Raw genomic sequence first — 21,611 nt, forward strand, 5'->3', positions numbered from 1 at the left:
TTTCCAGGACCTGCTGTTCCTAGAGTTATTCCTACATCAATTTCTCCATTTGGAATGTGGGAACACCTTGCCTGTTGCAGTTTCCCTGAGCTGCAAATGATCTGTCCACTTGATCCTCTTCAATACCAATAATCTGTACTTTCAGAGACGCCTGCCATCCTTTCTTCTCCCTTGCAGGGAAAGTGTGCGTTTCAAAGATTGTGGATTACCTGCGGCGCACCACGAGTCGCATGTCTGACGACAGCGGTCTTGAAGACTTGTTCAACATGCTGGACCCAGACAGCAGGGACATCTCCATTGATTTGGTCACCTATCGTGCAGTCATGAAGGAGTGGATAGAAGACTGCAGGAGGAATAGGTAAAGCAGCTTGGGCTAAGCAAGGATTGCCCCGCAGAATGGTCGCTCTGGAAATCCAAGTGCTGCAGCTGCCTGTAATTGAATTAAGAACCGAAAGTACTCAGTGGGTCAGTCAGCATTTGTGGAGGGAGCGGCAAAGGCCGCGTTTTGCGTCTGGTACTCGAGCGGACGTGCAAATTATTTTGCCTTCCACAGACTACCAGCCCTGAGTATTTCTGGATTCTGGATCTACTCTGTGGCTGTGTAACAGGCCCTTTGGCTCATCTAGTCTATGGTGAAGGCCTATTTCTAAGCTCCAGTATTCTATGGTTCTGATTAGTGTTAAGTACATCGGCATTTCTCCAGAACCCTGTGCACACAATACACACCACACAATAATTGTGTATAAAAGTAAAGATGTAATTTTAAAATGTGTGTATAAATATTTTGGGACTATTTACTTGGTTATAGGATAACATTCTCAGTCTCGCAGCTTGCAAAAGAAGCTATTTCCCAGCCTAGCCATCCTGATTTTGATGCTCCTCTATCACCTTCCTGATGCTTGATGGAAAAGGTCCCCTGTTAATTCTTGACCCCTTTTTAATCAACACTCCCAGTGAATGTTGTCGAAAGAGGAAAGGGGTCCCAGTGATCTTCTCAGCTGTTTGGATGATCCTCTGTATGGACTGCTGGCTCAATACCACACAATAGGCCCTTTCAAACTGCTGTGTAAAATGGGGGTTGCCCGGTCAGTTGCCCCAGTTACGCACCAGTTAGAAAGAGTCCTGGTCAACCTTGTCGGAATCCAACTTAAACTTAGCTAGGTCGCGTCCACAGGGGATTTGAAAATGAAAATGGCCAACCTGCTTATTCCAGTGACATTAGCGCTCATCTGCCTTCTTCACCAGGCAGCAAGAATCTGAACATCTGGTGGTACTTCTGGTAAGTACGTGATGCGTCATTGCGGCAGCGGTATCCCTTAAATCGGCAGGTTGGCAATTTAAAGGGGTCGATTTCCCCCTGCAATCAATGCAGCACCTTTGCACCCAGATCCCAGAAGGGCTGCCTAGGTGCTACAGTTTAAAAGGGGCTAATGACGCAGACAGACGGGACACTCTTAATTGTGTTCCTGTAAAATGTTATCAGGATGGGAGTCAGTTTATTGCTACCTTGTGTTGTACAGGTGGTTCAATAAACCTGCTCTTAGAATCGACATGAGGGCTGCCAACATAGTGCTGCTCTTTGTCCACCCAGTCAAACTCCCACTCCATAGTTTAGGCCATCCTTGTAGTCTGGAATACTTTTCCCATCCCTATCTGGGACCATTGGAAGCAGCCCACAAGCAACGGAAGTCCCTGTTCTGAGAGGTTTGAGTGCAAGTGCAGAGTTTAGGGTCGAGAAGTGTTTTTTCTATAAACACATTAAAGATAAAATTCTGGAACCACTTGACAGGCCAGGCTGTCTCGGGAGAGGGATCAAAGCTAATGTTTCAGGTGGGAAGACTTCAAACCTGAGACAAAAACCAGAGGACCTGGGTTAAGAGTGAAAGGGAAAATGTGTAAAGGGAAAATTAGGAGGGACTTCACTTAGTGGCAAGAGTGTGGAACAAGTTGCCAGATGAGTGAATGCAGGTTTAACTTTTAACATTTAAGAAATAATTGGATAGGTCCTGGGAAGGGGGGGGGGGGGGAGCGGTGCTGAGGTCAATGGTCCAGCTGCAGGTCATTGGGACTAGACGGAGTGATAGTGTGGAACAGGCTAGATGAGCTGCAGGACAGTTTAGAAAATAGACATGGCTTAAAATTCAAGAGGTGGGGTTTATGGTGATAACAAAATATATATTTTTATTTATTATTGGGGTCCCACTGAAGATGGAAACATTTATTGCCCATTCCCTTCTGATACTGGTGCTGGCTCACCACCTTGAGTCACTGCCACCCTTCAGAAGGGGCTATTGGGAAGGGTTTATTCTGGAATTAGACCCTGTGACACGTTACCCAGCCAGATCAGCCCGCAGGGGCCCTTGTCCTACCAGCTGAGTTTGTGGGTTTAGGATGTCCTGTTGTGGAGGCCTAAGTGAGTAACTGCATTGTGCATTGCACTCGACCCCCATCGGTGGAGGAAATGCATGTGTGGAGTCGTGTTTGGGAGTGTTTTTCAAATGGCCTGGATGGTGCGAGTTCCTTGGGCATTTTTGGAGGTGTAACCTGGTAGATGAAGAGTATTCTATCATATCCCTGACGGCTAGAGAAACCTAGGGACGTCAAAAGATGAGCCACTCACTTCACGTCTCAATGTGCTCCTGTAGCCCTGCTATTTGGACAGCTTGACTAAGTGAGGTTCTGGTCAATGGTGACCTTTCACGACAACAGATGATCAAAGGTTAGTGGAGATGATCAGTGCAGGCACTTTTGGGGCACAGATATGACCTGCCACATAGATGTGTATGCCTGGGTGTGGTCTAGATCAGATATTCTCAAAGGGGGCATACCCAACCACACCCCCCCCCCCCCCCCGCACCGCCACCCTTCCCTGTGGATTCAAAGGGATGGTGAACTGAAATTGTAAAATGTTGGTGGGAGAGAAGTGCAGAAAAAATGAACTAAACTTGACTGCTTCACTGGGAAGGGGGTCCATAAACTTTGAGCAGAGTCCTAAGTAATCAGTTGAGAATGACTGGTCTAGATCCCAGGGGTCCCTGCGTAGTCATTGACTGGTTTATTTTGTTGAGGAGATGTTAATGGACTTGAATGTTATGGACATTGCCCTTTCTGACCCTGTGTTGGAAGCAAGGTCAGGCAGCTGAATGGTCTAAACCAGGGTGGAAGCAGTTAGTGCACTACGGTACCTTTGCAGTGCCAGTGATGAGGATTCTAATCCGCCACTGTCTGCAAAGAGTTTGTTCGTTGTCCCGCTGATCTGTGGGTTTCCTCAGGGTGCTCCAGTGTCCTCCTGTGAGATTAATTGGTCACACGGGTGTATTTGGGTGGCCTGAAGTGATGCTCTGGGGTTGAGATCATTGATCTCCAACCACCACAACCACCTTTCTTGATGTGATGAACAACTCAAACATTAGGAGTAATTTTCCCCATGAAGTCTGTTGACTCAAGTTTTATTGGAGCTCCCAGATGCCAAGAACAACACACTAACCTTGCCCTTGGCACAGGCTATAATGAGCTCTTTGATCTGGAGCCAAGTGGTCCTGAATGAAACCCAAACTGAATATCATTGAGTTTGTGTCACTCGATGGTGCTGCAGGTGATCACTTTACCTGAGGGAGAGAGACCAGTTATTCACTGGTTAAGATTTGGGGCAAGCAGGTATTCATTTGGAATCTTCCACAGTGCTAGGAGATGCTGGTATTCTGGAACAGCATGACCAGCAAAGGTCCAGTGCGATGGCCTGGCTGTGACCAGTATGCTCAACCATTTCCTGACGGCCCATTGAGTGATTATGGTTGGTTGGAGACTTTCCTGAGATGGTGGGATTAAGAGAACAATGGCAGCCTGGTAGAGCCTTAGCAACTAATGGACCAACCTTGCCAACTTTTTCCCAGCCTCACTGCTCCATGCCATCTACTTGATCTTGGTCTCACCCTTCATTCTCTCCACTTCCCCATTTACAACACACCAAGTTTTTTTTAAACTACCCCGAGTTTTGAGGAAGAATTGTTAACCTGAACATTCTCAGTGCTTGTATTTTTTCCCCATTTGCAGTTTTTTTAAGCCTTGAGCTTGCTGATTTTTACCCTTCTGTGTAAATCACTGTTCACACTTTATCTCAGTTTAATGCTAGTATTCAAGAACCCACCCCCATGTAGAAAAGCCGCTCTGTGCATGAGCCTTCAGTAACGTGACGTTGAGATCTTTAGGGAGGGCCCGTGCACTTGTTCTTATTAACTTCCTGACCACCAAGTCCAGAGCTGACTAAGCAAGGGGTTGTGTGTACCAGACAGCAGGACGTGGTTTCAGCTCTGCGGCAGGAGAGCTTTGGCATCTGTGAAAACTTGGGTCACATGACAAAGGAGAACAAATGATAGATTACCCTTCCTGTGCATCAAGCCCGTCGGAGTCTCCTGTTTGTGAAGGGAAACTAGAAGGACCTTCTTTTCATTCCAACCCTTGGTTCATCAAGGTGATGTGGTCAATCGCTGACACCTGTTGATGATTCCCTCCAGGAATTTACTCCCCTGCAAAGTCGCTTGTAAACATGTAGGGGGTGGTGGGGACAGAGGTTTAAGAAGGGTAGCACTGATAGGAGAAGGAAGGGAGATGAGTGGAGAGCTGGAGGAAAGGAAAGCGACACCGCAGGAGGAATATTTGAAGCAGCTATTCGCAATCACACTTTGCAGAAGGATGCTGTAATTTCATGCCAGGTGTTCTCAGGCAGAGCTGCGCTCCTTCCTGCGGCAGAGCTGCGCTCCTTCCTGCGGCAGAGCTGCGCTCCTTCCTGCGGCAGAGCTGCGCTCCTTCCTGCGGCAGAGCTGCGCTCCTTCCTGCGGCAGAGCTGCGCTCCTTCCTGCGGCAGAGCTGCGCTCCTTCCTGCGGCAGAGCTGCGCTCCTTCCTGCGGCAGAGCTGCGCTCCTTCCTGCGGCAGAGCTGCGCTCCTTCCTGCGGCAGAGCTGCGCTCCTTCCTGCGGCAGAGCTGCGCTCCTTCCTGCGGCAGAGCTGCGCTCCTTCCTGCGGCAGAGCTGCGCTCCTTCCTGCGGCAGAGCTGCGCTCCTTCCTGCGGCAGAGCTGCGCTCCTTCCTGCGGCAGAGCTGCGCTCCTTCCTGCGGCAGAGCTGCGCTCCTTCCTGCGGCAGAGCTGCGCTCCTTCCTGCGGCAGAGCTGCGCTCCTTCCTGCGGCAGAGCTGCGCTCCTTCCTGCGGCAGAGCTGCGCTCCTTCCTGCGGCAGAGCTGCGCTCCTTCCTGCGGCAGAGCTGCGCTCCTTCCTGCGGCAGAGCTGCGCTCCTTCCTGCGGCAGAGCTGCGCTCCTTCCTGCGGCAGAGCTGCGCTCCTTCCTGCGGCAGAGCTGCGCTCCTTCCTGCGGCAGAGCTGCGCTCCTTCCTGCGGCAGAGCTGCGCTCCTTCCTGCGGCAGAGCTGCGCTCCTTCCTGCGGCAGAGCTGCGCTCCTTCCTGCGGCAGAGCTGCGCTCCTTCCTGCGGCAGAGCTGCGCTCCTTCCTGCGGCAGAGCTGCGCTCCTTCCTGCGGCAGAGCTGCGCTCCTTCCTGCGGCAGAGCTGCGCTCCTTCCTGCGGCAGAGCTGCGCTCCTTCCTGCGGCAGAGCTGCGCTCCTTCCTGCGGCAGAGCTGCGCTCCTTCCTGCGGCAGAGCTGCGCTCCTTCCTGCGGCAGAGCTGCGCTCCTTCCTGCGGCAGAGCTGCGCTCCTTCCTGCGGCAGAGCTGCGCTCCTTCCTGCGGCAGAGCTGCGCTCCTTCCTGCGGCAGAGCTGCGCTCCTTCCTGCGGCAGAGCTGCGCTCCTTCCTGCGGCAGAGCTGCGCTCCTTCCTGCGGCAGAGCTGCGCTCCTTCCTGCGGCAGAGCTGCGCTCCTTCCTGCGGCAGAGCTGCGCTCCTTCCTGCGGCAGAGCTGCGCTCCTTCCTGCGGCAGAGCTGCGCTCCTTCCTGCGGCAGAGCTGCGCTCCTTCCTGCGGCAGAGCTGCGCTCCTTCCTGCGGCAGAGCTGCGCTCCTTCCTGCGGCAGAGCTGCGCTCCTTCCTGCGGCAGAGCTGCGCTCCTTCCTGCGGCAGAGCTGCGCTCCTTCCTGCGGCAGAGCTGCGCTCCTTCCTGCGGCAGAGCTGCGCTCCTTCCTGCGGCAGAGCTGCGCTCCTTCCTGCGGCAGAGCTGCGCTCCTTCCTGCGGCAGAGCTGCGCTCCTTCCTGCGGCAGAGCTGCGCTCCTTCCTGCGGCAGAGCTGCGCTCCTTCCTGCGGCAGAGCTGCGCTCCTTCCTGCGGCAGAGCTGCGCTCCTTCCTGCGGCAGAGCTGCGCTCCTTCCTGCGGCAGAGCTGCGCTCCTTCCTGCGGCAGAGCTGCGCTCCTTCCTGCGGCAGAGCTGCGCTCCTTCCTGCGGCAGAGCTGCGCTCCTTCCTGCGGCAGAGCTGCGCTCCTTCCTGCGGCAGAGCTGCGCTCCTTCCTGCGGCAGAGCTGCGCTCCTTCCTGCGGCAGAGCTGCGCTCCTTCCTGCGGCAGAGCTGCGCTCCTTCCTGCGGCAGAGCTGCGCTCCTTCCTGCGGCAGAGCTGCGCTCCTTCCTGCGGCAGAGCTGCGCTCCTTCCTGCGGCAGAGCTGCGCTCCTTCCTGCGGCAGAGCTGCGCTCCTTCCTGCGGCAGAGCTGCGCTCCTTCCTGCGGCAGAGCTGCGCTCCTTCCTGCGGCAGAGCTGCGCTCCTTCCTGCGGCAGAGCTGCGCTCCTTCCTGCGGCAGAGCTGCGCTCCTTCCTGCGGCAGAGCTGCGCTCCTTCCTGCGGCAGAGCTGCGCTCCTTCCTGCGGCAGAGCTGCGCTCCTTCCTGCGGCAGAGCTGCGCTCCTTCCTGCGGCAGAGCTGCGCTCCTTCCTGCGGCAGAGCTGCGCTCCTTCCTGCGGCAGAGCTGCGCTCCTTCCTGCGGCAGAGCTGCGCTCCTTCCTGCGGCAGAGCTGCGCTCCTTCCTGCGGCAGAGCTGCGCTCCTTCCTGCGGCAGAGCTGCGCTCCTTCCTGCGGCAGAGCTGCGCTCCTTCCTGCGGCAGAGCTGCGCTCCTTCCTGCGGCCACAATGCACCTGTGCACTCGTGGGGCAGAATGGCCATAAATTAGTGCGATTATGAAGCCTTGCAGATTGGTATCTGGTGTCTGTGTGCAGAATGCTTCCTATAAAAAGGTGCACCTTCCCACTTGCAGCGAAGGTGTGAGATTTGCTCGGCACACCAGTGTTGAAGAAGTCGCATTGTGTCCAATTTACGAAGGAAGATTATTTTGGATATTTTGCATCCATGCTGGGGAAATACAGTTTAAAATCTTGAGTCGCCTGCACCCGGTATTGATGCAGTGATTCACATGCTTTTTCTGCAACACTGTTGCTGAATTAAACTGGCTAATGTTTTTAACCATATTTTTCTTCATGTGTAGCACCCCAGAGGAGATAGAAACTGTAAGCGTGACTGAGGAAGAGCCACTCAGTGATGGCCTTGGGTCAGGTAACACTTTGTGGTCAACCGTTTACATTTTGTTTCTGTTGGTGTCAGTTTTGAAGCTGCTTTGGTTACACTCAGGAGATGCTATGTTTCCTTTTTTTTTTAGGAACAAAGTTTTCAGATGGCATCAATGGAACAGTGGGAAGCTTGGAGGCACTTGGTGGGGAAATTTCAAGAGGAGACTTGTAAGAAGAACACTGAGTTGTTATCACTGTGGGTAGTGTAGGATGATCAACCTTGCATTGTGGGAAGTGGTTCTTGACGCTCACCGAGCCTGAGCAGGTTTTTGTGATTCACCAAGAGCAACTCTTCAGAAGAGATTTTTGTTTATTTCTTATGATGGTTGTATATCGAGGTAAAGGACAAGCACTTACATTGCACGCCCCCCCACCACCATTTTAAAAAAAAACATGCAAGAAACCACGACGTGCCAACTGTGCCGCTCGCCTTATGAGTAGCCGATCAGGTACTGTCACAGGTGGGCTGTGACAGCCCCGCCTGCTGGCAGCCTGGCCTCTGGTACCTCACCGGGCCACTTCGGCCTTTGAGTCGCGGGCGTCGATGAGCAGCCCCAATGCGGGATCAGTGGGCAAAATGGCTGTCTTCCCGACCCTTAATCCCCACGCAGCTGGAGCTGCTCTGCGTTTCCCTGCCTGGCACTGGTAGAGTGGTTCCAGTTGCATGGGGGGGGGGGGGGAGGAGAAGGTAGCCATTTTGCCAATTGATTCCATATTGAGCTGCCGCCAGGTGCCACTCGCGTGCTGGAAAGGCCCCGAAGCTTCGGGGGCGTACATTTAAGTGGGATGGAATCTGATTTGGGCTAGCCCAGATAGGGACTCAGATATTGGGCAGGCAAGGTGAGGACAGTGGCACCCCCCCCCCCCCCTTGCAAGTGGCACCTAGTTGCCATACCCTAGATATGCCTATGGTTGTAGTGGGTGGTATTGATTCAGTCATGAGAAGGGGAATGGTGAAGAAGAGGTCACTGAACCCAAACCCATTAGAACCAATAGGCTGTTTTCGTTCAATGGATATTTAGAGATGGGGGTTGTTTTGGTCTGTTCTGTCATCTTGGATAGAAAGCTTGCACTTGTACAGAATTCTTTACGCTTGCAAGACAACTGTTGCGTTGGAGGGATGGCAGCTCCTTTGGTCTCTGCAGGGCAGCAGTGGGGGAAATGAGCACCATGTTTACTCATTACATCTTGTATTTAAGTGGATCTTGTGCATCCAATTAAAAAGCACTCCTGCATGTGAAGTAGACAGCACATTTTGCCTTCAATATTATGGCCTAGATCTTGTCAGCTTCCAGAGTCCTCACCCACTGTCTTTAACCAGTTGTGGTGGTTTGAATCTGCTAACAGGTGCCCATCAGTTGGAGCAAGCTAAGCACAGCAAGTAGGACACTGGCAATGTTGCGTTGACCTGCACCAGCATACTGTTGACAGCCTGCCAAAGGGTTTTGAAATCTGAAGGGTTCATTGGTCTTGAAGCATTTAGAAACTATTGAAGGAGATGGAAAATGAAAACCACTTTAAAAGCACCGTGGGCAGTTAATAGAGCCAGTGCCTCACTGTTCCAGACACCTGGGTTCAATCATGGCCTCTAGCACTCATCTCTAGAGTTTTCACATTTCTTCCCCTGGCTGTGTGGGATTCCTTCCAGGTGCTCCAGTTTCCTTCCACATTCCAAAAGTGGGTGAGCAGGTAGATTACTTGCCTGCTCCTAGAGTGTAGGTGAGGGTAGAATTTGGGATGGGAAAGGGTAATGGGAAGAGTTGAGAGGAAAAAGGGTTAGGATAGGATTAGTGCAGAAATGGGTGGTTGATGCTCTGCATTGGATTCATTAGGCTGAAGAGCCTGGTCCAGACGTGTCTAATGATCTCTCTCATGAGCTTGGTGTCATAAAATTGCAAAATTATTTATTTGGAGAAGTTAAACCAGGGCAGGACTTGCTCAGTAAATGGGAGGTCTTATTGAGCTGAAACACAAGGATGTCATTCCCTGAAAGTGATGAAGTGGGCATGGAGTAATGAAGAAGACCTTTGACATGCTTGGGTAGGACAATGAGTATAGTATTTGGACCATCACCTTCCAGGTGTGTAGGACCTTACCGCACCTGGGGTACTGTGAGCATTTCTGGTCACCATGCTATCAGAAGGGTGTGATGAGAAAAGATTCACAAGGATGTTACCTAAAGATAATAGGAGAGATTGGAAAGGCTGGGGCATCTTTCCCTGAATCAAGTGGCGTCTTTAGCTTCCTTATGAAGGTTTTTAAAAAAAAAATAAAAAAAATTGAGGGGGTATCCAAAAATTGAAGGGCATAGATTTAAGATGGGAAAGTTCTAAATGGGAGCTGACCAGGGGTGCAGGGTTAATTTCTTGGGTGCCGGAGCTCACCAAAACAATCAAATATCCTAATGTTATTAGTGGTCTTTTTTCCCCCGCCAGACACCACACCCTCTCCCCAACACCCACTTCCGTAAAATCCCCTGAGTATTCTGAGTCAGCGTCAGAGCAAATCTAATAGAGGGGCATTAGGGTAACCACAGTGGGGGGGGGGGGGGGGGGTGGGGGAGAGAGTGGGATCTGTGTAAAATAGCGCCTATGGCAGGGGTGGCCAAAGCATCAAAATAAACGGTGACGAGGAGGTCTCATGAGATCCTCGATGTTGTATTTGCTGTTTGTACAATTGAGAGCGAACAGTAGAACAAGGAAAGAGGGCGAGTGTGCCGGTTGTGGAAGAAACAGGTTCCTTGTATATTCAGAATACCCATCTGAGGTGGGTGGGGGGGGGGGGAGGTGGCCATGATGCCAGCCCCATGATACCAACCTTGCCTAGTATGCTGTCGCTGTTAAATTCCCCACTTGTTTATTTTGCTTTTATTTTTAAACCGGGGTGCCATAGTGACGCTCCAGGGAGCTCCAGCAGCAGTGCATCCCTGGACCTGAGGAGCATGTTTTTGATACAGAGGGTGGTGGCAATAAGATGGTAGAAGCAGGTACATTTTACAACAGTCGAAAGACATTTGGATAGGTACATGAATAGGGGTGAGGGATGATGTGGGAGAAATGCAGGGAAATGGGACTTAATTAGGAGGTCAGCATGGTCAAGTTGGGCCAGAAGCTCTGGTTCCATGCTGTATGACAGAAGGTAATAAATTAAAAAAACATTAAGGCAAGCTTCCTTCCCTGCACTGGTTGACTCTTTTCAAACAGAGTTGACATTCAGAATGTCAGTGGTACAGTGTGGGGGATAAAAGGCTGATTGGCACAGCCTTTTAGCCCATCCATTTGCCTGGTCTCATGCACTTATTCCTCCCTGGGGCTGAGGAATAAATCCAGGAATTTGTGGCTGTAACGAGCACAGTGTTGGCATGCTCAGTTTCACCAATGCATTCGGAGTAGCTTTTGCCAGTCACATCCCTATCCCAACAAGTTAAACTAAGAGGTGGATTAAAGCCAAATAGTGCAAGGTCAGTTCTCATAAAAATGTTTTAAATTTTAGAAGTGTGAAATAGCAGTTCCAGATAAAGGTAAAGCTGATTTGATTGTGTTTAAGGAGAGGGTGGACAAGGGAGAGGCGCACGCAGCAAACAAGCTTTTGGATAAAGCATTACGATCATCTTTAAAGCTTAATTGACTGGATTTTGGGGCCATCGTAGCCAGGGTCTACTTGCCAAAATGAAGAGCCAATGGTGGAATATAAAATGAAGCATAAAAAGATGCAAATAAATCCATACAGATCCCGACAACTGGTAGAGGAACAAAGTTGCTGGCTAGGATAGGGGGTATGAAAAGGCAGCTTGTCGGAGATCTCAAATTGAAACTCGGAATCTGCAGACCTAGTGAGTAAAGCTGGCTGGTCCCTTATAATGATATTGTCAATGAAAATGGGGGAATGATGTGCATGTGAAGTATCCAACCACATGTAACCCCTCCCCCCTGTGACCCGGCCATAAAGGTCGACCTCCCTGCCCCCTTCCATTCATTCGAGCACATGGAGTTGGGCCAGGCGAAATCTAACATCCATTAAAGCCGATCGTTCCTCCCTCACTCTTTAGTCATTGATAGAGCGGATCGACTGTATCCCTAATGAAGTTCTAAAACTTGGAAGAACTCCAGACACCAATCACAGCCTCATCTGACACAGGATGTAACAGGAGATTTCAGAGACAATACAATCATGATCCTCTTCAAGGAAGGAGCCGAGGTTGATTGCAGTCTGCCCCTTGTCACAAGGAGTTATTGCCAGGTTCCTCCTTCACACCCTTTTCTCTTGGCCCAGGAGCTTTCCCCCTGAATTACAATATCTGTCCATCAAGCAAGACAATGGGAGATCTTGACTGCACAGCAATACCAAGAAAAATTCAGCCAGTAGGCATCATCCACAGTGTAAAGCTGAACTCACAACATAGTGCCCAACCCTTTAAATTAAAAGCTGTGAGTCAACAACAATTACCCATTTGAATACCACTAATTTACTTTACTGAGGGAGTTTTGCATCCGAACCGAGCCACGCCAAGCACCTACTCAACTAATGAAGTACAATCACTTGAACTTTTGTTTCTGTTTACATTACAAATAATTGACCAGAGAGCGTTCTCTGACGTCAATTAAGAGAGTTAATGGCTATGAAATAGTTTGTTTGCTTATGCCCATTCCTGGAGGAGGCTGTGATGTCTTACTATTTTGCATGGTATTGGATGATATGGCTTTGGAGAGAGAATTGGCAATGAGACATCAAGATCCTCCAAGCATTGCCAGCCAAGATTAACGCTCAGGTCCATAGGGTAGGAATTCAAGAGCATGCCGTGGAATTGAGAGAGCAACATTGATATAATTATTTTAATTACTAATAATGAGTTAAATTTCCTCAATGCAGTCAAGGCTTTATTTATGTGGTTATCCTCAGCTCATGGTGGTGGGGGGTTGTGGAGAAGCGCCTGAGAAGAAATGTAGGGAAGACTGATACAATGGAGTCGAGTCTCCTCGGGGATCCTGAACGGAATTGCAAGTCTATTGCTGGTGGAAAATTTCCAGTTTTGGAAAAACCAGAAAGGTTTTTGCACGCCTGCAGGATTGGAGAAAGAATTTTTTTGTAAAAATATTGGTAGTTATCACTTTTTTAATGGGAAGCCATCAATTCTATTTACACATTTGAGCTGGTCACTGACTTCAAGACCAAAAAAGTGACCTACCATCATTACTCTCTACCTCTTGTTACCAGGCCAACATTGGATCCAATTGGCTTCTCACCCCCATGTACTCTAACCTTTGACCTATTCTCACTAAATTTGAGGTCATGCATAAAGTTGAATGCAGGGTTGCACTCTAAATGGAGGATATAGATACACAAGATTAGCATAGCAGTTAGCGCGACTCTGTCACAGTGCCAAGCGATTGGGTCCGGGGTTTAACATAACAATTATAATAACATAACAATTTACAGCACGGAAACAGGCCATTAGGCCCTTCTAGTCTGCACCGAACCAAACACCCCTCTCTAGTCCCACCTCCCTGCACAATGCCCATAACCCTCCATCTTCTTCTCATCCATATACCTGTCCAACCTTTTCTTAAATAATACAATTGACTCCGCCGCCACTATTTCTCCCGGAAGCTCATTCCACACGGCTACCACTCTCTGAGTAAAGAAGTTCCCCCTCATGTTACCTCTAAACCTCTGCCCCTTAATTCTTAACTCGTGTCCTCTTGTTTTAATCTTTCCTCCTCTTAACGGAAATAGTCTATCCACATCCACTCTGTCTATCCTTTTCATAATCTGAAATACTTCTATCAAATCCCCTCTCAACCTTCTACGCTCCAAAGAATAAAGACCTAATCTGTCCAATCTCTCCCTATACTCTAGATGCTTAAACACAGGTAACATTCTGGTAAACCTTCTCTGCACTCTCCACTCTGTTTATATCCTTCCTATAATTAGGCGACCAGAACTGCACACAGAACTCCAAATTAGGCCGCACCAACGTCTTATACAATCTCAACATCACCTCCCAACTCCTATATTCCATGCAATGATTGATAAAGACCAGCATACTAAAAGCCTTCTTCACCCCCTATTCACGTGAGTTTCTACCTTCAGGGAACGATGTACCGTTACTCCTAAATCTTTCTGCTCTTCTGTATTCCTCAATGCTCTCCCATTTACCACATATGTCCTGTTCTGATTCTTCTTACCAAAATGAAGCACCTCACACTTATCAGCATTAAATTCCATCTGCCATTTTTCAGCCCACTTTTCTAAGCAGCCCAAATCCCTCTGCAATCCTTGAAAACCTTCTTCATTATCCACTATTCCACCTATCTTAGTATCGTCTGCATATTTACTAATCCAATTTACCACCCCTGGCTCCTGTGCTGTCTGTAAGGAGTTTGAACATTCTCCCTGTGTCTGTGTGGGTTACCTCTGGGTCCCCAGTTCTTGCAGCCAAAATGGGCTTTTCAATTAAGGTGAAAAGTAGGAACTGTTAGTTCAGTCGTAGATGTCATTAGTGACCCTTTGCACTGAATGTTGTGCTCAATTCTGAGTGTTCCTTCTGTGATGGTTAGAATTAGAGAAAGCCTTGATAAAATTGACTGGAATGATGGGAAGGAATGAAGCAAAGATGCCAGAAACTTGGATTGTGCTTTTTGGTGATTCAACAGTCAATGGAATTTATTGGGAGTGACTTTCCAATTTTATCGAAAATTTCAAGCTTGTCCATTTTTAAAAAAAATAAAAGATGTTGCAAAGTGTGTCCAAAGGTTGTTGATAAAAATCTAACATGGTGTTTGGAAGGGCAGTGGGCAACCAACATTTAGGTGACTTGCAGAGTAGGTAATGGGCATTGATGAAAGACTTCAACATGGCACCTTTTAGATGTGGGGATATCTATCGCACAACTGTGTGTGGCAAAGAGTGAAAGTCATTGTTAAAGACAACTTGGCTCTTTTTTAAAAGAAAATCTCATAATTCATTTCCGCACTTTTTATTTATTTTTGTACGGTGATTTAGAAGATGCTTCCTCAATACAATTTTGTGACTTGTTCTTGACAATAAATTCTGATTCTGAGAAACCCAGGTGTGATTCTTACTCAGTTCCTGAGGTGAGCCAGCAGGTCTAACGTGTTTGCGTTGAACTGCTGTGGTGCTCGAAGGTGCTAGTACCTTCTCTGGACATTGTGGATTGGGTCATTGAAGCCTTGCCGAGGATCCCTCCGTGCATGGGTAGATGTAGAGCGCCAGATTACATCTCAGTTTGGTGAATGTTGGCCATTATCTCCCTTTTAGCAACACTGACTCCTGTAATCTCTTTTTTTTCTTCCCCAAAATGCAGGGAGATGTCAGACCTGATATCTTGTATTGCTGATCTCCAGTATAACTACCAAAAGCTCCAGGAACGCAATCTAAAGTTGAGGTTGACCATTGATGCGACAGAAGAAAGTAACAATCGATTGATAGAGAAAAATGAAGAGCTCCTTAGTCAAGTAAGAAGGTGAGGAACCTGCTTGGGTAACAAGTTTAAGGTGCTTTCCACTTTAAAATAATATTTAGGCGTAACTTATTCAAAGGCTGCTCAGTACTTTAGCATTGTACTGCATACTGAATGGGTGCTGTGTATATTCTATCTAATGGGGCATCTTAGCTACGTTGTGCCAGGCTGGATGAGTGATGCTCCGCATCTGCACGGTTGGCTTAATAGTCCATTTCAGGTGATCCGGCAAAGCTATTGTGTATCCAGATGGTCTGCAACTTCCCAGCTCTCTCCCATCTGCAAACACTGGTGCCCGAAACACAGATTTCTTAACGTTTGTCACCAGTGTCGGGGGAATGTCTTGAGTACTCCTGTTTCTCTTTGGCTTGGCTTCGCAGACGAAGATTTATGGGGGGGTAATGTCCACGTCAGCTGCAGGCTCGTTTGTGGCTGACAAGTCCGATGCGGGACAGGCAGACACGGTTGCAGCGGTTGCAAGGGAAAATTGGTTGGTTGGGGTTGGGTGTTGGGTTTTTCCTCCTTTGTCTTTTGTCAGTGAGGTGGGCTCTGTGGTTTTCTTCAAAGGAGGTTGCTGCCCGCTGAACTGTGAGGCGCCAAGATGCATGGTTTGAGGCTATATCAACCCACTGGCAGTAGTCAATGTGGCAGGCACCAAGAGATTTCTTTAGGCAGTCCTTGTACCTCTTCTTTGGTGCACCTCTGTCACGGTGGCCAGCGGAGTGCTCGCCATATAACACGATCTTGGGAAGGCGATGGTCCTCCATTCTGGAGACGTGACCTACCCAGCGCAGTTGGATCTTCAGCAGCGTGGATTCGATGCTGTCGGTCTCTGCCATCTCGAGTACTTCAATGTTAGGGATGAAGTCGCTCCAATGAATGTTGAGGATGGAGCGGAGACAACACTGGTGGAAGCGTTCTAGGAGCCGTAGGTGATGCCGGTAGAGGACCCATGATTCGGAGATGAACAGGAGTGTGGGTATGACAACGGCTCTGTATACGCTAATCTTTGTGAGGTTTTTCAGTTGGTTGTTTTTCCAGACTCTTTTGTGTAGTCTTCCAAAGGCACTATTTGCCTTGGCGAGTCTGTTGTCTATCTCGTTGTCGATCCTTGCATCTGATGAAATGGTGCAGCCGAGATAGGTAAACTGGTTGACCGTTTTGAGTTTTGTGTGCCCGATGGAGATGTGGTGGGGCTGGTAGTCATTCATGGTGGGGAGCTGGCTGATGGAGGACCTCAGTTTTCTTCAGGCTGACTTCCAGGCCAAACATTTTGGCAGTTTCCGCAAAACAGGACGTCAAATACTCCTGTACATTCTCATTATTCTCATTAAACACTGCATTTGAGGTAACATGAGCAAAGTGGCTCTGTTGATGTTAAAAATGAGAATACAAAACATAACCTTTGGTGGCATCCAAAGGTGCGTTCCACTCGTTTTACAATAGTCACTGTGCGGATGTTGAAGCAATAAATCTTGTGCATGACGAGCTCCAAATATATTTTTAAATGTTGCATCACGGACAGGTATCGGCTAGGTGCTCTAGGGAAAAGATGTTGGGTCTTCTCTGAGCTGGAATTGAGGGCTTACGGTCATATGCATAAGTACAATGTACAGAAGCACTGACATTCTTGCTTCAGCCAAACAAATGCTCGAGATACACCAACAACTGTAGCCTGCATTAAATTACCAAGACGGAAAAAGAGGAATTATAGAAGAATAGATAAATATTCACTGTCAGTTTGTGAAAAATCAAAGGTGCCATTTTAATAGTGCAGACTGATTTCTTTTAGGTGCTCCTGGAGTAGTTTATTAGGGTAATGCAGGGGGTTTTGGAGCCTGACGGCTGCATGGAGGATCGGGGGCTGTTCCTGAACCAGGAGATGCTGGAGCTTGTCCCTGAAGGGACCAATGAGAAGAGGCTGTGGGCGTCCTCTGGTGTTGGCTGACTTCTTGAGGAGGTGTATCACATTGATTCTGGAGGTCAGTGCCATGGTGGATCTGACTAGGTTTGCCACTTTGCGCAGCCTTCTGTGTTCCCGGCCACTCGAGTTTCCAAGCCAGGCTGTAATGCAGCCGCAGTATATTTTCTCGTTGAGGTTGGATAGAATATTCAACAACAAGCTCAGCACCCTCATCTGTGTTCCACCCCCCACCCCCCCACACCGCCCCTTACATTAAAAGAGAAATTATAAAAGCGTGCAATAAGGGAACAGCTGTCATCATGGGAGACTTTAATTTGCATATAGATTGGACTAGCCAAATTGGTAAAAATACTGAGGAGGAGGAATTCCTTGAATGTTTACGGGACGGTTATCTAGACCAATATGACGAGGAACCAACTCGGGAGCAGGCCATTTTAGATTGGGTATTATGCAATGATAAGGGGCTAATCCACAATCTTGTTGTACGAGGCCCTTTAGGTAGGAGCGATCACAATATGATCGAATTCTCACTCGACATGGAGAGTGAAATTAAAACCGAGACTGTCCTGAATTTAATTAAAGGGAATAATTATGATGGTATGAGACAGGAGTTGAGTAAGATTGATTGGGTGGTGTTTATGGGGGAGTTGACTGTGGATAGACAATGGAAAGCATTCACAAATCTAATGGAGAAATTGCAAAAATCGTTTATACCGGTTTGGGATAAAAATAAACCAAAAAAGGTGATTCAACTGTGGATAACAAGGGAAATTAGAGACCGCATTAGGTCCAAAGAGAGAGCATATCAATTGGCCAAAAAAAGTACCACAACCGAAGACTGGGAACAGTTCAAGATGCACCAAAGGAGGACAAAGGGATTAATCAAGAGAGCAAAAATAAATTACGGAAGTAAGCTTGCGGCAAATATAAAAACCGACTGCAAAAGCTTTTGTAAATATGTCAAGAGGAAAAGATTGGTGAAATCCAGAGTAGGTCCCTTGCAGTCAGAATCAGGGGAATATATAATGGGGAATAAGGAAATGGCAGACCAATTAAATTCTTACTGTTCTGTTTTTACAAGAGAGGATACAAATAACCTCCCAAGGATGTTGGGAAACATAGAGACTAATGCAAGGGAGGAACTGAAAGAAATCAGTATCTCTAAGGACATGGTCTTGGGGAAATTGATGGGATTGAAGGCAGATAAATCCCAAGGGCCTGATAATCTACATCCGAGGGTACTTAAGGAAGTGGCCATTCAGATAGCAGATGCTTTAAGAATTATTTTCCAGAATTCGATAGACTCAGGATCAGTACCCATGGATTGGAGGGTAGCTAATTTTATCCCACTATTTAAAAAGGAGGGTAGAGAAAAAGGGGGGAATTATAGGCCAGTGAGCCTTACATCGGTAGTGGGCAAAATGATGGAATCCATTATTAAGGATGTAATAGCGGAGCATATGACTAGCAGAGAAGGGATCGGACAGAGTCAACATGGATTTACAAAAGGTAAATCGTGCTTGACAAATCTATTAGAATTCTTTGAGATGGTGACAGGTAAAATAGATGGGGGAGAGCCAGTGGATGTGGTATACCTGGACTTCCAAAAGGCCTTCGATAAGGTCCCGCATAAATGACTGGCTTCCAAAATCAAGGCTCATGGGATTGGGGGCAAAGTATTGATGTGGATTGAGAACTGGCTGGCAGGTAGAAGACAGAGAGTTGGGATAAATGGCTTGTTTTCTGAGTGGCAGGCGGTGACCAGTGGGGTGCCACAGGGATCTGTACTGGGACCCCAGCTGTTCACAATTTACATTAATGATCTGGATGAGGGGATTGGATGTAATATCTCCAAATTTGCAGATGACACTAAGCTAGGAGGGGTTGTGTGCACGGAAGAGGGGGTCTGGAAGCTGTGATTTAGATAAATTGAGGGACTGGGCAGCTACATGGCAAATGCACTACAATGTGGATAAATGTGAGGTTATCCACTTTGGTAATAGAAACCGGAGGGCAGATTACTATTTGAATGCCAATAGATTAAGAGATGGGGAAGTGCAGAGAGACCTAGGGATACTTGTACACCAGTCTCTGAAGGTGAGCATACAGGTACAGCAGGAGGTTAAAAAGGCAAATGGTATGTTGGCTTTCATATCAAGAGGGTTTGAGTATAGGAACAAGGATACCTTACTGCAGCCGTACAGGGCCTTGGTGAGACCCCACCTGGAGTATTGTGTGCAGTTTTGGTCACCTTATCTAAGGAAGGATGTTCTTGCAATGGAGGGAGTGCAGAGGCGATTCACCAGGCTGATACCTGGAATGGCAGGAATGACTTATGAGGAAAGATTGCGCAAATTGGGATTGTACTCGCTGGAATTTAGAAGATTGAGAGGGGATCTCATAGAGACATATAAAATTCTGTCAGGACTGGACAGAGTGGATGCAGATGGGATGTTTCCAAGGATGGGAAAATCCAGAACCCGGGGCCATGGTTTGAGGATAATAGGCAAACCATTTAGGACTGAGATGAGGAGGAATTTCTTTACCCAGAGGGTGATGAATCTGTGGAATTCATTGCCACAGATGGCAGTAGAGGCAGGTTCATTAAATATATTTAAGAGGGAAGTAGATATATTTCTTCAGTATAAGGGTATTAAAGGTTACGGAGAGAAGGCGGGGACGGGGTACTGAACTTTAAGATCAGCCATGATCTCGTTGAATGGCGGAGCAGGCTCGAAGGGTCGAATGACCTACTCCTGCTCCTATCTTCTATGTTTCTATGTTTACTATGTCAGCCTGGATCATGGCCAAGTCTCTGGTGTTGGTTTCTCCCACAAGCTTCTGATTAAAATGAGGATGCTTCTCACATAGTCTTACTGGAAGCAGCAGATGGGTGAAGGTGGATTACTAGCTGCTGTTTCCTGTTCTTCCGCCTCCGGAGACTAAACAGTTCCTTTCTTTTCCTGCAGTGCTCAACAGTCTGTATTAATGGAAAAGTCCTTGAAAGAAGACCTGGAGGAATTGAAGTCACAGATAGCCCATTTGGAAGAGAGCAAGGGAAGGCTTGACCTCCAGAATAATCAGGCAGTCAGTCTTGCATTGAATAGTCTGTGAACGAGTTCGATCAGTTTTCCTGTTGAATGTCTGACATCCACTTTTTTTTGTCCATTCCAGGCAAAGGACAATCAATCCCTAATTCAGAAGATTACCTCTCTTCAGGAAGAGGTGAGACCATTTCCTGGCGTACACCTTAAGATATTTTCAATTAATTTTGGCTTTTGGATAGACTGATACCTGCATGTGGTCTAGAGGTTTCTGTTGAGTCGGCGCTTGTAAAGCAATAGTTAATGTTGTGGGTCAATAGCCTTTGATCTGTCCTGGGTAAAGTTGGTGATGACAGTTTTAACATGCAGACATATCAAAGGACGTGTGAGCGGAAAGGAGGGGGCTGAAATGGTGAGGGGACTAGGTTTGATTGGGTGAAGAACAATCGATATCCAAGAGTAGTTTAAAGGGTGGTTTTTGCCTATCGAAGGTTCCCATGTCTTCTGTCTCTACTCCTTTGAGTTTAACTATTTTGACTTTTCACATTTTCAGCCCTGCCCCCACCCAAAATCACCTCTTGGCTCCTTTCTCTTCCCCCTCCATCCACGTCACCTGCTGTTCTGTGCTCTTCCCCCCCCCCCCCCACCCCACCACCACTTATATTCAGACATCAGCCTGATTTTCAGAACTCCTGAAGAAGGACTCTGGCTTGAAAGCCCTTTAACTTCCTGTGGATCTGCAACCTTTCTCCAGCGCATTTGTGTGGCTCTAGACCCCAGATTACCCAAGCGTTTAATTAAAATAATCAGGTTCAAAATCACATTCTCTGAACTATTAGTCCAGCAATGTTACAGCTGGACAAGCTTTCTTTTTAAAATATTTTTATTGATGTTTACGTAATGCAATTGAACAGAACAGTTAGTTGTATATCGTAAGATGCAAAAGAAGAGAAAAACCTTTAATTCAGAACCCCTACTATTAAAGTTAAAAGCTGACGCGTAGGAATCGAGTGACGACAACCACCTGGAGATGGGCAGCACTAAAGCTTCGGGACAACCCAAATTCTTTAGTTCATGACAAGCTTTGAAATGGTCCCAGATCACGAAGGATTAAAGGACAGCAGGGGGTTTGAAGTGAGGGCGTGGAGGGGGGAGGGAGGGAGGGGAGTAGAGGAGGAATGAGAGGGGCAGGGTCAAAATAAAATAGTATCAGCTGATTTTAAGTGTCATTTGGGGCTTTCTCGAGACTGATCATATGCATTCCACTTTTCAAAAAATTTCACAAATTTTTATCCCCAAAGCTCCATAAAAGTATTGAAAGTAATACTGTGCAATTACTGCATCTTTGTTGAAATGTTGCTTGTGCAATGTCTCAAGGTGTCTCCAAATGACCATTAATGAAATGTTTAACTAATTTGGAATAATTGTACACGTGATGCATGAAATAAAATGACTGCCCTTGTCTTATGGATAGTCCTGGCTAAAATCTTCAGCCCAGAGCTACAATGTGTAGCTTTACAGTCAAGGGAAATGGTGTGTAATGAGGATTGTCTTCTGTGCCTTTGATTCAGAATTTAAGATGTGCCCTCGATATTGAAGCCCTTCAAGAAAAGGTAGTGATACTTACTGAGGAAAAAGCCGAACTCCAGGCAAGTTATTTTGTAGATTTCAGTGTTG

General features: G+C 47.7%; 1 protein-coding gene across 6 annotated transcripts in view; it reads left to right on the top strand.

The window, feature by feature from the left end:
• lrmp (lymphoid-restricted membrane protein) overlaps positions 1-21,611 on the top strand; it is a 174,894-nt gene that overhangs the window by 14,687 nt on the left and 138,596 nt on the right. For 5 of the 6 annotated variants that reach the window (XM_069908443.1, XM_069908444.1, XM_069908440.1 and 2 more), the window contains exons 4-10: positions 178-358; positions 7,405-7,472; positions 7,576-7,654; positions 14,811-14,969; positions 19,860-19,977; positions 20,065-20,115; positions 21,506-21,583. In XM_069908443.1, the coding sequence (XP_069764544.1) occupies positions 178-358; positions 7,405-7,472; positions 7,576-7,654; positions 14,811-14,969; positions 19,860-19,977; positions 20,065-20,115; positions 21,506-21,583 (734 nt within the window). The remainder of the gene's footprint in view (positions 1-177; positions 359-7,404; positions 7,473-7,575; positions 7,655-14,810; positions 14,970-19,859; positions 19,978-20,064; positions 20,116-21,505; positions 21,584-21,611) is intronic. The other variant, XM_069908442.1, reaches the window with a different exon arrangement.

The sequence above is a fragment of the Narcine bancroftii genome, chromosome 13 (assembly GCF_036971445.1).
Source record: "Narcine bancroftii isolate sNarBan1 chromosome 13, sNarBan1.hap1, whole genome shotgun sequence".
NCBI lineage: Eukaryota > Metazoa > Chordata > Chondrichthyes > Torpediniformes > Narcinidae > Narcine > Narcine bancroftii.